This window comes from Penicillium crustosum, assembly GCF_028827405.1.
Source record: "Penicillium crustosum strain IBT 35664 chromosome Unknown utg000003l_segment0_segment0, whole genome shotgun sequence".
NCBI lineage: Eukaryota > Fungi > Ascomycota > Eurotiomycetes > Eurotiales > Aspergillaceae > Penicillium > Penicillium crustosum.
Window position 1 is genome coordinate 3,474,199 of NW_026623124.1, and position 12,972 is coordinate 3,487,170.

The following is a 12,972-nucleotide window of genomic DNA, read 5'->3' on the forward strand; positions in this document are numbered from 1 at the left end:
ATGGGCTTCATACCTCTTGAAGACGTCTATGTTCAAAATGCGCCAAATGGAATCGAGAAAGCGCCTACAGACACGAATGGCGACTTTAGCTCATTCCAAATCGCGCATCTTTCCTCTGAACAGATCACCACTCCGACCGGCATGAAGGAAGAGATTGTGCTGTTGTCATGGCTCGTGGTCTTGTTGCGCAGCCGGGAAGACAGTCAAATATCATACGACTGGTCCTACAAAGATTTCGCAAATGGCACTGAGCCAGAATCAGTGAACAAACTATTGATGAATGAAGTAATGAAAGGATTACAAAGTAATGTGGGAGAAGTTGCAACAGCAATCTCTCGGAGTATCCCCGCGGGAGCGTCGAGTCCCGCATCCCTCATTTTGAGCACCAGCTCTCTTTTGCGAACATCTGAAGAAGCCAAAGATGAAGTAAGTTCACAGTTAAAACCATAGCCACAGAATGATAACTAACTGTAATTGAAAAGGGTATGCTTCACCTCGAAGTTCGCTACAATAATGCCCACCTCGAGATCCGCCCATTGTGGCACACCGAGAACATGTTGCCGTACACAGTGAATCACCATGTCGAGGCACTTGCCGACACTGTCAGAGTATGCCTCACGAATCCCGAAGCGACCATTGAACAGTGCCTTCGCCCGACTGCATGTGACCTGAACGATATATGGGGATGGAACCACGAATTACCTCCCACATACAACTTTTGTATGCAAGATATGGTTGCCGAAAGAGCCCGCGAATACCCAGACAAAATTGCCATTGATTCCTGGGATGGTAGCCTGACCTATAGCCAAATTGATCAATGGTCCACTTCCGTGGCATGTTCGCTCAAAGAAATGGGCGTCGAGCTACACGATGTCCTCCCCGTGTGCTTTGAGAAGTCTAGGTGGACGATTGTGGCTGTACTCGGAGTGATGAAAGTAGGCGCAACCCTTGCACTCATGGATCCAACTCTTCCGCTTGCCCGTCTTCAGAACATGGCGGTGCAGGTCGGCGCAAAGGCGATGGTTTCGTCCCGCAAGCAGTACGAGCTGTCACTGACCATTATGCCAACTGGAAACCATTTTGTGGTTGAAGAAGATGCTTTCACGAATCCAGCAAACTCCCCATCAATCTCCGACTTACCCGTTGTACCATCCTCCGCCCTTATGTACATCATCTTCACCTCTGGCAGCACGGGAACCCCGAAGGGAGTCAAGATCTCCCACGAAACCTACACGAGCAGTGCCATTCCTCGAGCAAAGGCAGTTGGATACACGCCAGAGTCCAGGGTTCTCGATTTTGCATCCTACGCTTTCGATGTCAGCATTGACAGTATGCTTTTAACACTTGGAAACGGTGGCTGTCTTTGCATTCCATCCGATGAGGATCGACTGAATGATATCAACGAAGTTATCCGCACAATGCGAATCAACTATGCAGGTCTGACTCCCTCAGTGGGCCGAATTCTGGATGCGGATGTTATCGCATCGCTCAGTGGCCTCGGTCTTGGTGGTGAAGCGGTTTCGGCAAGAGACGCCAATCACTGGGGTAAAGAAACCAGAATCATCATCGGCTACGGTCCCTGCGAATGCACTATTGGATGCACAGTCAACGCCAGCGCTGCTACTGGCAGAGATTACCTTTCCATCGGCCCAGGCAATGGTGCAGCCATGTGGATTGCCAACCCGAATGACCACAACGAGCTTGTGCCAGTCGGCGCTGTAGGCGAGCTTCTCGTTGAGGGCCCAATTGTCGGACAGGGCTACCTGAATGACCCTGAGAAGACTGCTGCTGCTTTCATTAATGATCCACCTTGGCTGGTCGCAGGACACAAAGAATACGCTGGTCGTCAGGGTCGTCTGTACAAGACTGGAGATCTCGGAAGATATGACCCCGACGGTCTTGGCGGTATCGTTTTCGTTGGACGAAAGGATACTCAAGTCAAACTGCGTGGACAGCGTGTCGAACTGGGCGAAATAGAGAGTCAGTTAAAGGCTGTTCTGCCCTCGGAGGCTAACGTCATTGCTGAGGTGATTAAGCCCAAGGATTATGGAGGCCAGCCAATGCTCGTCGCGTTCGTTGCCTTCCAACCAAAGGGACACGGACAGGCCGAGCTTGCCTTGGACGAGATCTCAAGCGAGTTGAGCAGCGTGTTGACAAAGGCCAATGCCGACGTGGCGAAAACTCTGCCACGATACATGGTGCCAACCACATATATCCCGGTTAATCTTATGCCGGTGTTGATTTCAGGCAAGACAGATCGCAAACAACTCCGAGCATTTGGTGCGACAGTTGATTTGCGCCAGCTGGACCAAGGAGCCGCGAGCACTGCTTCTCGGGAACTGAATGAACTTGAAAAGCGTCTGCGACAGGCCTGGGCCGAGACCTTGAAACTCGAAGCTGAAGCCATTCGTCCTGATGACAACTTCTTTGCGCTGGGTGGTGACTCTTTGGCAGCGATGAGACTCGTATCTGTCTGCAGAGCGCAAGACCTTGATCTTTCTGTCATCAGCACTTTCGGAAACCCTACCCTGTCGGCTATGGCCACCGTCGTCCAGCCTTGCAGCTCTCAAGTACAGGAAGAGATCCCGGCATTCTCTTTGATCTCCCAATCTGTTGAGAGCGCCCGCCTCGAAGCAGCAGAAGCTTGTGGAGTGGATCAAGCAGATGTGCAAGATATCTACCTTTGCACACCCACACAAGAGTCATTATTCACCTTCTCGCTCAAATCGACAAAGGCGTACATTGCTCAGAGAGTCGCGTGTATTCCATCGCATATCAGCCTGGATGCTTGGAAGAAGGCTTGGGAAGATGTCGTTGCAGCAAGCCCTATCCTGCGATCTCGTCTGGCACCACTCCAAGACCCGGGTCTTCAGCAAATTGTTGTGAAGGAAGGTGTCGCCTGGAGATATTCCACTGACCTGGACCAGTATCTCGAGAATGACCGAAGCGAGAGGATGAACCTTGGACAAAGTCTAGCTCGATACGGCATTGTTAGCACTGCAAATGATGACAAGCGGTATATGGTCTGGACTGTCCACCACGTTCTCTACGACGGATGGTCAGAGCCCATCGTTCTCAAGCAAGTTAGCGATGCTTTGCAGAACCAGTCCGTCGAGATCCAGACCCAGATGCGGGACTTTGTCAAGTACGTACGCGATACAGACGAGACCGCGATGTATGACTTCTGGCGACGGGAGTTGAAGGGCGCTGTCGGACCTCAGTTCCCCCGCCTGCCTTCTCGCGACTTCATGCCAACTCCCAATGCCCTGATCGAACATCAGATTGCCCTCGAGACAAGTGCAGGATCACCTTTCACGATGGCCACATTGGTCCGCGGTGCATGGGCCCTCGTTGCATCCCAGTACACTGGAAGCGACGATGTCGTATTTGGTGAGACTCTCACTGGTCGTGATATTTCGCTGCCGGGTGTGGAGAGCATCGTCGGACCACTGATCGCAACAATCCCCATCCGTGTCCAAGTCCGCCGATCTAGCTCAGTCGAATCATACTTGCAGACCGTACAGCAAACCGTCTTGGCTCGTACACCCTACCAGCACATGGGTATGCAGAATATCAGAAAGGTCAGCCAAGATGCGCAGTATGCATGTGAAGCCGGCACTGGATTGGTTATCCAGCCCGACCCCGAGTACGTGGGTAGCGATCTTGGATTTGAGCTTGGAGATGTTGTCCGTGAGGCGCTTCATTTCAACCCTTACCCGCTCATGGTGGCCTTTGGAATCCGCAAGGGTGGTCTCAGAGTTTGCGCCAGTTTCGACAGCAGCCTGATCGAGGGTTCACAGATGCAGCGTATCCTTGCACAGTTGGAAACCGCTTGCGTGCAGTTGTCCAATGGTCTTGACAAGCGCATAGATGAGATTTCTTGCCTCCCCGCGACAGAAGTCAACCAAATCTGGCAATGGAACCAGACTCCTCCTCTTTCTGTGGATGAAATCTCTGGCAACCTTCGTGCCCATGCGAGCACCAAACAAGGGTCAGTCTATCCTCGTGCTGTGATTCCTTGGGTGTGTGATGCTCGCAATCCGGATTTGCTATCGCCCATCGGCAGTGTTGGCGAGCTTTGGCTTGAGGGAGCTTGCCTCTCTGGGGAAACAGTCGAGTCCCCTGCCTGGCTAGTAGCCGGAAGCTCTGGATGTGCTGGCCGATCAGGAAAGGTGCAGCCTACAGGTGACATGGTCCAGCTTCGAGATGATGGAAGTCTGGTATTTGTTGGCCGTAAGGAGAATGTCGTACCCCTTCAAGGACATGCAGTGGATATTGCAGACCTTGAGTCACATTTCGAAAAACACCTCCCGTCAGCAACCCGTGCCGCTGCATCTGTGTTCCAACCGCTGAGAGAAGGTACTCAGAAAGCGACAGAGCAAGAGCTAGCTGTCTTCATCGAGAACCAGCCTTCCGAGGAAGACAGCGTAAGAGTCATCCCGGCGAAGTACGAGATCGGCGATGAGACGACTGTCTGCGACACTATTTCTGTTACCCTCGCTGTGTCATTGAAGAAGCTGGACAAATTCATCCGAGACTCACTGCCATCCTACATGGCCCCATCTGCGTACATTGTGGTTAACAAGTTGCCCGCTGGTTTGGAGCAACTCGATCACACGTCCCTCAACCAATTGGCCTCGAAGATTCCTCAAAGCATTCTCGAACAGCTTCGTGGAGGCTTCAAGGAGGCATGGACGAAGGGCTTGGCTCAGACAAAGCTATCACCGACAGAGAAGATCCTGCAATCCGCTTGGGCAAAGATCCTCCGATTGAGCCCGGAGCAGATTGATGTCGACGATAACTTCTTCCGCCTTGGGGGTGACTCTGTCTTGGCAATGAAATTGGTTTCAAGTCTCCGAGCACAGGGACACAGCTTGTCAGTGGCCGATATCTTCCAACACATGCGTCTTGGCGATGCAGCCAAGGTGCTGAAGGTGGATCAAGTGAAGGAAAATGCTCAGCCATACAAGCCTTTCTCAGCGCTGAGCAATCTAGATGTTAAGATGTTCTTGGCCTCAACTGTCCGGCCCAAGCTTGCCAACCCGGGCTGGCCCATCTTGGATGTGTCCCCAACCACAGACTCGCAAGCGCTTGATATCAGAGGAACCATTGGAGCGCCACGCACTTCCATCCAATACACCATGCTGTACTTCGACCAAAACATCAATCGTGAGCAATTGCTACGCGCTTGCAATGATCTGGTTAAGACCCACGACATTCTGCGGGCTGTCTTCATCGAGCATGAATCGTCTTACCTTCAAGTTGTCCTCCAAGACTCACATGTCCCTGTAGTCATGCACCAGGCTGACAAGGAGATTGAGCAATACGTAACTGAGCTCTGCGCAGCAGACATCGAGTCAAACTTCGAGCTTGGATCGCCATTCCTCAAACTCTTCCATGTCCAAGGCACCGACGGAAAGCACTGCCTCGTGCTGGGACTTTCGCACGCCCAGTATGATGGCGTTTCTCTCCCTAGACTACTCCAAGACTTGGAGACTCTTTACGCGGGAGACAAGGTTGTGGACTTTGAGCCATTCGCCACGTACATGGCACGAGTTTCCGATGGACGCCTCCAAACCCAAGCAGTCAATTACTGGGGCAATCTGCTCAAGGACTCGACATTGTCTGTCCTCGACGGAGCTACGGTCAAGCCCACAGACAAAGCCATCTTCCACGAGAAGGCAGTTGAAGAATTCCAGCCCGTGCAGGAGATCACGACTGCAAATGTGCTCACCGCAGCATGGGCACTGGTCCTTGCCCGTCGTCTGGGCAAGCCCGATGTGACATTCGGCACGGTGACGTCAGGCCGAATGATCGACCTCGCAAACGTGGAGAACGTCGTGGGTCCATGCTACCAACTCACTCCTGTCAGAGTCAAGTTCGAGTCACAGTGGACGGCGATGGATCTGTTGCGCTTTGTGCAGAAGCAGAGCGCCGAGTCTGCGGCACACGATTTCCTCGGATTCGAGAAGATCTCGAAGCAGTGTGCGCAGTGGTCACCGGAGGCACGATCCTTTGACTCGATTGTTCATCACCAGGACTGGGATGATTTCGATGATATGCCATTTGCTGGATCATCTTGCAAGGTTGATATTTCAAACCCGCATGGTGATGCTGCTTATCCATTGAAGGCTGTCTCGTTTGTGCGTGGTGGGAAGATGCATGTTGGATTTGTTGGAAGTGAAAGGGACGAGAAGTTTGTAGATGCCACTCTTGATGAATTGGCGGCTGCTGTCCAGGAGTTGTCGGGTTCTCGCTCTGAGCCCCTGATTCTTGGTGCCTGAATATGATGATATATGATATCTTTTTTTACAAAGCAGATAGATTGGAAATTGTTTCGAATTTTATTTTATTGTTTCTCTTTTATTCCACCTTGTGCCTTTAATGTCCTTCAATTGGATACAAAAAGATGTCAACCATTTCTACTAGTAACGGATCGCATAAGAACACTGGTAAAAATTAAACGATTGGGATATATATTAAACAAGCACTAGAAATTTAAATCGGATCTATAATTTTTTTCAAGTCGCCACGGTCTGGTGCATGACATTTGCCCGGTAGCTGTCGGAGCGCTCGAGCAATTCGTCATGAGATCCAGAATCAGTGCATACACCACCATCAATCAAGAAAATGACATCAGCCTTCCGGATAGTGTGAAGACGGTGAGCAATAGCAATGACAGTAATTCCCCGTGCGGCCTTCTCCAGACCATCCTGCAAGAGCTTTTCGGATTCAGCGTCCAAAGCACTAGTCGATTCATCAAGAATGAGAAGCTTGGGTTTGCGAACGAGAGCACGAGCGATGGACAGTCTCTGCTTCTGGCCTCCAGAGAACTGGTTACCGCTGGGTCCACAGAGGGTCTGGTAACCATCCGGCAATGAAGTGATAACATCGTGGATGTTCGCGAGCTTGCAAGCCTCTTGGATTTCTTCAAGAGTCACATTGTGGCCAGGCCGGGCACCAAGACCAACATTGAACTCGATGCTTCCCTCAAACAGAACGCTGTCTTGGGGCACCAGAGAAATCCAGTCACGGAAGGAGACATCCGAGGTCTTGGTCACGTCGACGCCGTCGATGATGATAGAGCCAGATTCGGGTGTGTATAGGCGCTCGACCAGGGAGATGATGGTCGATTTACCAGCACCACTGGGTCCAACGAGAGCACAGAATTTGCCGGGACGAATATCAACATTCAAGCCCTTCAGCACCTTCATGTCTGGCCGGGCAGGGTAGCAAAAGTGGACATCGCGGAGCTGCACGCTGGAAGCCGAGCTTCCAGAGTTGTAGCTGGGCTTTTCTTCGATTGCCTCGACATCCTTGTTGGATGGTGTGAGCTGGGAGTTCATCTTGTCCTTGCCGAGCTCGATTAGGCCAAGGATTCTGGACATTGCGGATCGCGCGGCAGAAAGTTCGGGCGCGAGCGCAAACATCTGACTCCAAAGCAGGGCACTGACCAAGAGAGAGAAGACAACAATGAGGAACTGGGTCTGAGTGTAGTTACCGTTGATGATCTGCTTGGAACCCCACCAGTATGCCAGTGCATTCACCATGTTACCCAAGAAGTAGGTCATGGCTTGCCACAAACTTGCCTGCACGGTAACCATGAATGTTTCCTTGCGAGGTCCTTTCAAGGATCGTCGGTAGGTCTTCAGAGTGTTTTCTTCAAGGGAGAGAGAAGCGATTGTCTTGATGGAGGTAACTGCTTCCACGCCAATGTCGACAGACTTGGTGTAGGCGTTTTCATGACGCTCCTCGAATTTACCGAGGACCATCAACTCCATTAGACCGGCTCCGAGCAGGAGGGGGACAAGGGCTAGGCAGACCAGTGCAATTCTCCAGGCAATAATGTGGGTCAAAATAATGGCAGCGATGAGGTTGACCGTGATGGAGAACAAGGTGCCAATGACAGATCCGCTCATACCAGCAAGGGCATTACCATCTCTGGTGATATAAGACAGAAGCAAGGCAGGCGAGCGGCCTTTAGACTGATGCCACTGGAGATCTTGTTCAAACAGTGACCGGAATGACAAGACTCGTACTTTGTAGACTATCTTCTCGGAGACGAGGCCGAATCCTCCCCAACTAACAATGTTTGCAAAGAACTCGATGATGGCAAGGACGAAGAACATCAGACCGTAGAAGTTACCACGTTCGCTGATACTGGCTGCACTGAAGCAAGGGTTCAAGCTTCCAACTGTGTTTCCGAAAATAACGGCTTCACCAGAGAAGGCTCCGCCGACCATGCTGGAACCGAAAAGAGCAGCGAAGATGACGAGCAAGTGGGGCTTGAGAGCTGGTGCATAGCCCTTGCAAAGATCCCAGACGGATTTGACCGGGGTCTCAAGCTCTTCCTCTTCTTCTGCTTCATCGGAGTCACCGGCTGGTGCTTCAGTGGTTGAGACACGGGTCTCCTTTGTGGGTTCGAGACCATTTGAAACACTGCCTTTCTCGTTTTCTACATCGGTAATAGAGGTAGCATCGGACTTGCTGATGCTCTCGATGCTGGCAGTGGTATCAGTCTTGTTAGACGCGGATGCGGCTCCGAGAGTCTGTAATTTGACCAGCTCAGAGTAAGGTCCATTGGCAGCCATCAACTCCGAGTGAGTTCCCTCTTCCAAGATATCTCCCTTGTGCATACAGACAATCTTATCCGCATTTGTGATTGTTGACAGACGATGAGCGATAGTGATGACAGTTCGACCGGTTGAGATGTTGTTGATAGCCCGCTGGATACGCTGTTCACTGCGTGAATCCAGAGCAGCGGTGGCTTCGTCCAAAATGAGAACCGCGGGATCCTTGACAAGGGCACGCGCAAGAGAGACTCGTTGCTTTTGACCACCACTGATGAGTCGACCACTAGAGCCAACCATCGTGGCGTACCCATACTGCAATGCCTCGATAAAGCCATCTGCATCGGCAAGCGCAGCAGCCTGCCGGGCCAATTTAACAATTTCGACGATTTCTGGACCCCGTCTCTCTGCTGCGGTCATAAGATCCTGACCATCTCTGACTTCGGTGGCTAGATCAGAGAGGTCGGTTCCGAGGAGTGCCTCCTTCAGGTGTGCATGGGCTGGTTTGCTTGAGTTTACCAAGCCGTGTGCGATGTTCTCCAAAAGGGATCGATCGAGAAGGGAGGGCTCTTGCTGCACAAGACTGAGGAATCCTCTCAGGTCACGGGTGTTGACGTCGCGGATATTCTGGCCATCGAAAGTGATCTCACCTTCAGTGGCATCATACAAACGGATAACCAATCCTGCGATGGTGGACTTTCCACTTCCAGAAAGACCAACAATGGCTGTGTGCTTCTTGGGAGCAATAGAGAGATTGATCTTGTTAAGAACGGTGATCTCGGGCCTGGAGGGGTAAATGAAAGAGACGTCCTTGAACTCAAATCCACCCTCCGCCTGAGTGAGGCGAATGCCCGCATCAGAGTATCCATCAATCAAGGATTGACGATCGATATCGTCACGCAGCTTATGGTAACAAGCAACAGCCTGTGTAAACAAGTGGATGAAAGGTGCAACTTGACTCAGAAGCAGGGTAGCTGTTATTAACGTTAGTAAAATATTCCACAGCATGATACCAATCAAACTGACCTTCAACCAAGACGAAGATAACAGTGAAAACAGATCCGACAGTGGCACCCGCCGACTCAGTGCGCACTGCCGCGGCGATCTGCTTACTTCCTTGCCAGAATGCAAGACCGTTCGCACCATATGCGACGAAGTACAAGACACCGGCTTGAATACCAGTGGCGGTAGCCTTTTTCAATCCTTCAGTTTCGGAATCCTTTAGTGCCTTGGAGAACTTCTCCTCCAGACGACCATTTGCACCAAAGGCGTGCACCACAACAATGTTGTTAAGCGCCTCGGAAGCAATCGACGCAGCGGAAGCGGCATAATCCGACATGCGCCCGGTGTATTTCTCGATATAGTAACTTCCAACAAAGGACATAATGAAGTATGCAGGGATCAAGGAAAGCAACATCGCGGCGAGAATGGAGTCTTTGATAAATGCAACAACGTATGCGGTGACGAAAAAGGAGAAACTCGAGATACAGATTCCGACCTTCTCAGCAGTACCGGAGCGAATTGTTTGGATATCGGTGTTGAGTCGAGAGGCAACTTCTCCGGCGGGCAGGTTATCAAAGAAAGAGGGTTCTTGTCGGAGCAGGTTCTGGAGATATTTTTCGCGGAGTCGCTGCGCCAGGCGCGCACCGGTCATAGTCCAGCATAGTAGGTGAAGGTAAATTAAAACGAATTGAGCAATACCCAGGTACACGATCAGCAGAATTTTGCTATTAATGTCGGATTGATCGCTAGAGTCCCCCGTCGAGGAACCACCAGTTTCCTCGCATGTCACTGAGTTGAAATCATCGATCAGTTGGCCGAATATGATACCAATGATGGGGAAAGGGACACCCGATGCAATTGAAGACGCCAGGCCAACAAAGAGGGTTCCCAATTCGAGTCGCGAGGGATTAGCAGCCACAAGCAGCCTAGGATAGTCTGCAAGGTTCCCGAAACCCATGGTGGCTCGAAAATGGCGTTCAACACTGGGATTGTCGTTTGAGTGTTGAAGAAGCTAAGTTCTCACAAGCGATCAATTTATCGCTTTGCTAGTTTTAAAGTGGCGTCACCATGAAAATTGCACCCACTTCTTAGCGTGAATCCATTCGGTGAAGCGACTTTAGCTGGGTTGCGACTAAGACCCAAAGAAAGATGTATGCCAAGTGTGAGGATGGAAATTTCCAGGGGATTTCCGGATGTTTAACATGCCGATCTGATTTTTCAATCAGCCGACATCGGTTTTGACAGTTGATCCAAAGATGCAACCCACAAGGGGGGCAGCATGAAGAATTTCAATTATACGGACGGGGGTTATCAGATCAAAATGGGGGACTGTACCGTGGTTCCCCACTACCGTCCATACGTGTATGTTCGGGTAGATACAGTTGTATTAAAGACGTCATTTCCACCGGATTGTATTTTACATCCGCAGAAGATACACTATATTTTTCTTTAAAAGAAATGCGGAAAACTTTTGCTATCTTTTGCTGGCTGTGGCGGATAGATGGGAAATTAAAAACCTCAAGTAATCATCTCCAAACTCTTTCTCCGCGCTAGCAATATTGACCGACGTCCTAGGTATTAATTAATATTTCGTTTCAGTGTTAGCGTTATGAATATTGATTGATAACTTGTATACTAAGCGTACGTAAAGAATATTCTATAAGAACAAATGCAGTATACGAAGTACACAAAATTTTTATTATTATTCCAATGTTATTTATTACATACAATACACAAAATTAGGTGGGTCTCGTCACACATGCAATTTAAAAAAAAAACCCCTCCGAAAGATTATCTGATTGATTGGGGCAAAGCGGAGTAGACAACGCGTTGCTGGGAGGAACTGACCCAACAAGGAAGCTCGATTATGGAGCGACACGAGTTAACCCCACTTGTCTCGGGGTGATGACGGCAAATAAAAAAAAAAATATGGCGTGAAATTTTGTACATTGAATATTGTAGTTTTGCCGATCAGGGACAAGAAATAGTCAAGAAAACACAAGCAATTTACAGTTTGGCATTCCATGCGGCGCGATCTGCAGATTCCAAAGGTCGCTCACGACCATCCCAGAATAGAGGACACAACTGGAACCACTTTTCACGACTGCAAATCGAGTGCACCGATCGCTTATGTCCGAGATCGACGTACTTGCCAATTGTGAGTCCTTGCGCGTTTTCGTAGGACAAGATAGTTGCGCCGGTAGCCTTGGGCTCGCCGACAGCATTGGCGGTCCGGGGATCGTCCAAGAAGACATAGTGGATGCAGCTCGAGTACCAGGCATTCACGCGGTGTGCGCCTCGGAAGCTGGCGTCGCCGACGAGAGAGTGACGGCCGCGATCATAGTCTCCAGCATCGTAGTGGGCGCCGTAATGATCCTCCTGTAGACAAGGTGTTAGTATAAATTTCCGACTAAAGCGCGACCTATTAGGGGGATTTACCTTTGACCAGTACAACTCATAGTACGAGAAGCGGGTATCATCGAAGCGTCCGAACAAGCACAGCACATGGGGATCAAAGTGCAGCTTGCGCAGGTACTCGGTGTGCTGCTCAATAGTTCCGGTCTCATTCCAGCCTGCAGCAACACGCGGGTCATTTTGCCACTTATTAAACAGTTGGACGTGCTCCGCACTTTCCCAGTCAACAACTTCGAGGGAGAAGTGCTCGTTGATCTCTGGGATGTAGCGACTGTAGGCAATGGATCCGGGGTGCGGCTTGGGGCGGCGAGTCGGGTGGCGGGTATATACAGGCTCCTCGGGGAACTTGTTTGTCATTTGGTAGTTCTCCGGCATGATAGGATACTGAGACAATGGCTCCCGCATGGGGCCGTCTGTACCATCTCCCACCACCCAGATGGGACGAGGGCCCAGTGGAGAAGCAGCACCTTGCCAGAAGGCGCTTCGGAGGATCAGCAAATCATCGAATTGCAGAGCCTTATTTTCTCTGTCCCGCAGGTTTCTTGGGTGCTTGATTGCCAATCCGGTGGTAAGAAGCTCGTTGTAGATGACTTCTTGCCCTGTACCGGACAGAGTCAGTCTGAAGTACTCGATTGTTGGGTGACCAAGGTAAATAGCGTGGATCACATTCCAAATCTGGCCCAAAGAAGGGGCGCTGTTCCCTGACCACTGGAAGACAGTCTGGGGACTGCGACGCGCGCGACCCCAGGGAGTGTTATCTGAGATAGGTGGCTGCTCAGCCTTGGGAATGAATGTCAAGTCAAGCCATGAAAGAGAGTCTGAGTGTAGCTGTTCAGGTAAAGACCGGCCCTTTGCGGGCTGTTCATCAAGTGTCAAGTTGTGCTTAGCCGGTGTCGATTCGGCGACGGTGTTCACACGGTACGCGGTCAGATAAGGGTGTGGTAACTTGACCAAAGGATACTGGTGTGATTTTGAGGCCATTGTA

General features: G+C 50.7%; 3 protein-coding genes across 3 annotated transcripts; 1 reads left to right on the top strand and 2 right to left on the bottom strand.

Annotated features, from left to right (window-relative positions):
* On the top strand, window positions 1-6,284 carry sidD (nonribosomal peptide synthase SidD; the record flags this gene model as incomplete). Its single annotated transcript, XM_056876126.1, has 2 exons — window positions 1-426; window positions 483-6,284. The coding sequence occupies 2 exons, from the start codon at window positions 1-3 to the stop codon at window positions 6,282-6,284; spliced, it is 6,228 nt and encodes a 2,075-aa protein (XP_056728314.1).
* Window positions 6,285-6,521: 237 nt separating this feature from the next.
* On the bottom strand, window positions 6,522-10,530 carry N7487_008397 (ABC transporter ATP-binding protein; the record flags this gene model as incomplete). The annotated part of the gene is made up of 2 exons (XM_056876127.1): window positions 6,522-9,544; window positions 9,597-10,530. The coding sequence occupies 2 exons, from the start codon at window positions 10,528-10,530 to the stop codon at window positions 6,522-6,524; spliced, it is 3,957 nt and encodes a 1,318-aa protein (XP_056728315.1).
* Window positions 10,531-11,579: 1,049 nt separating this feature from the next.
* Window positions 11,580-12,968, bottom strand: N7487_008398 (GNAT family N-acetyltransferase; the record flags this gene model as incomplete). Its single annotated transcript, XM_056876128.1, has 2 exons — window positions 11,580-11,951; window positions 12,012-12,968. The coding sequence occupies 2 exons, from the start codon at window positions 12,966-12,968 to the stop codon at window positions 11,580-11,582; spliced, it is 1,329 nt and encodes a 442-aa protein (XP_056728316.1).
* Window positions 12,969-12,972: the final 4 nt, after the last annotated feature.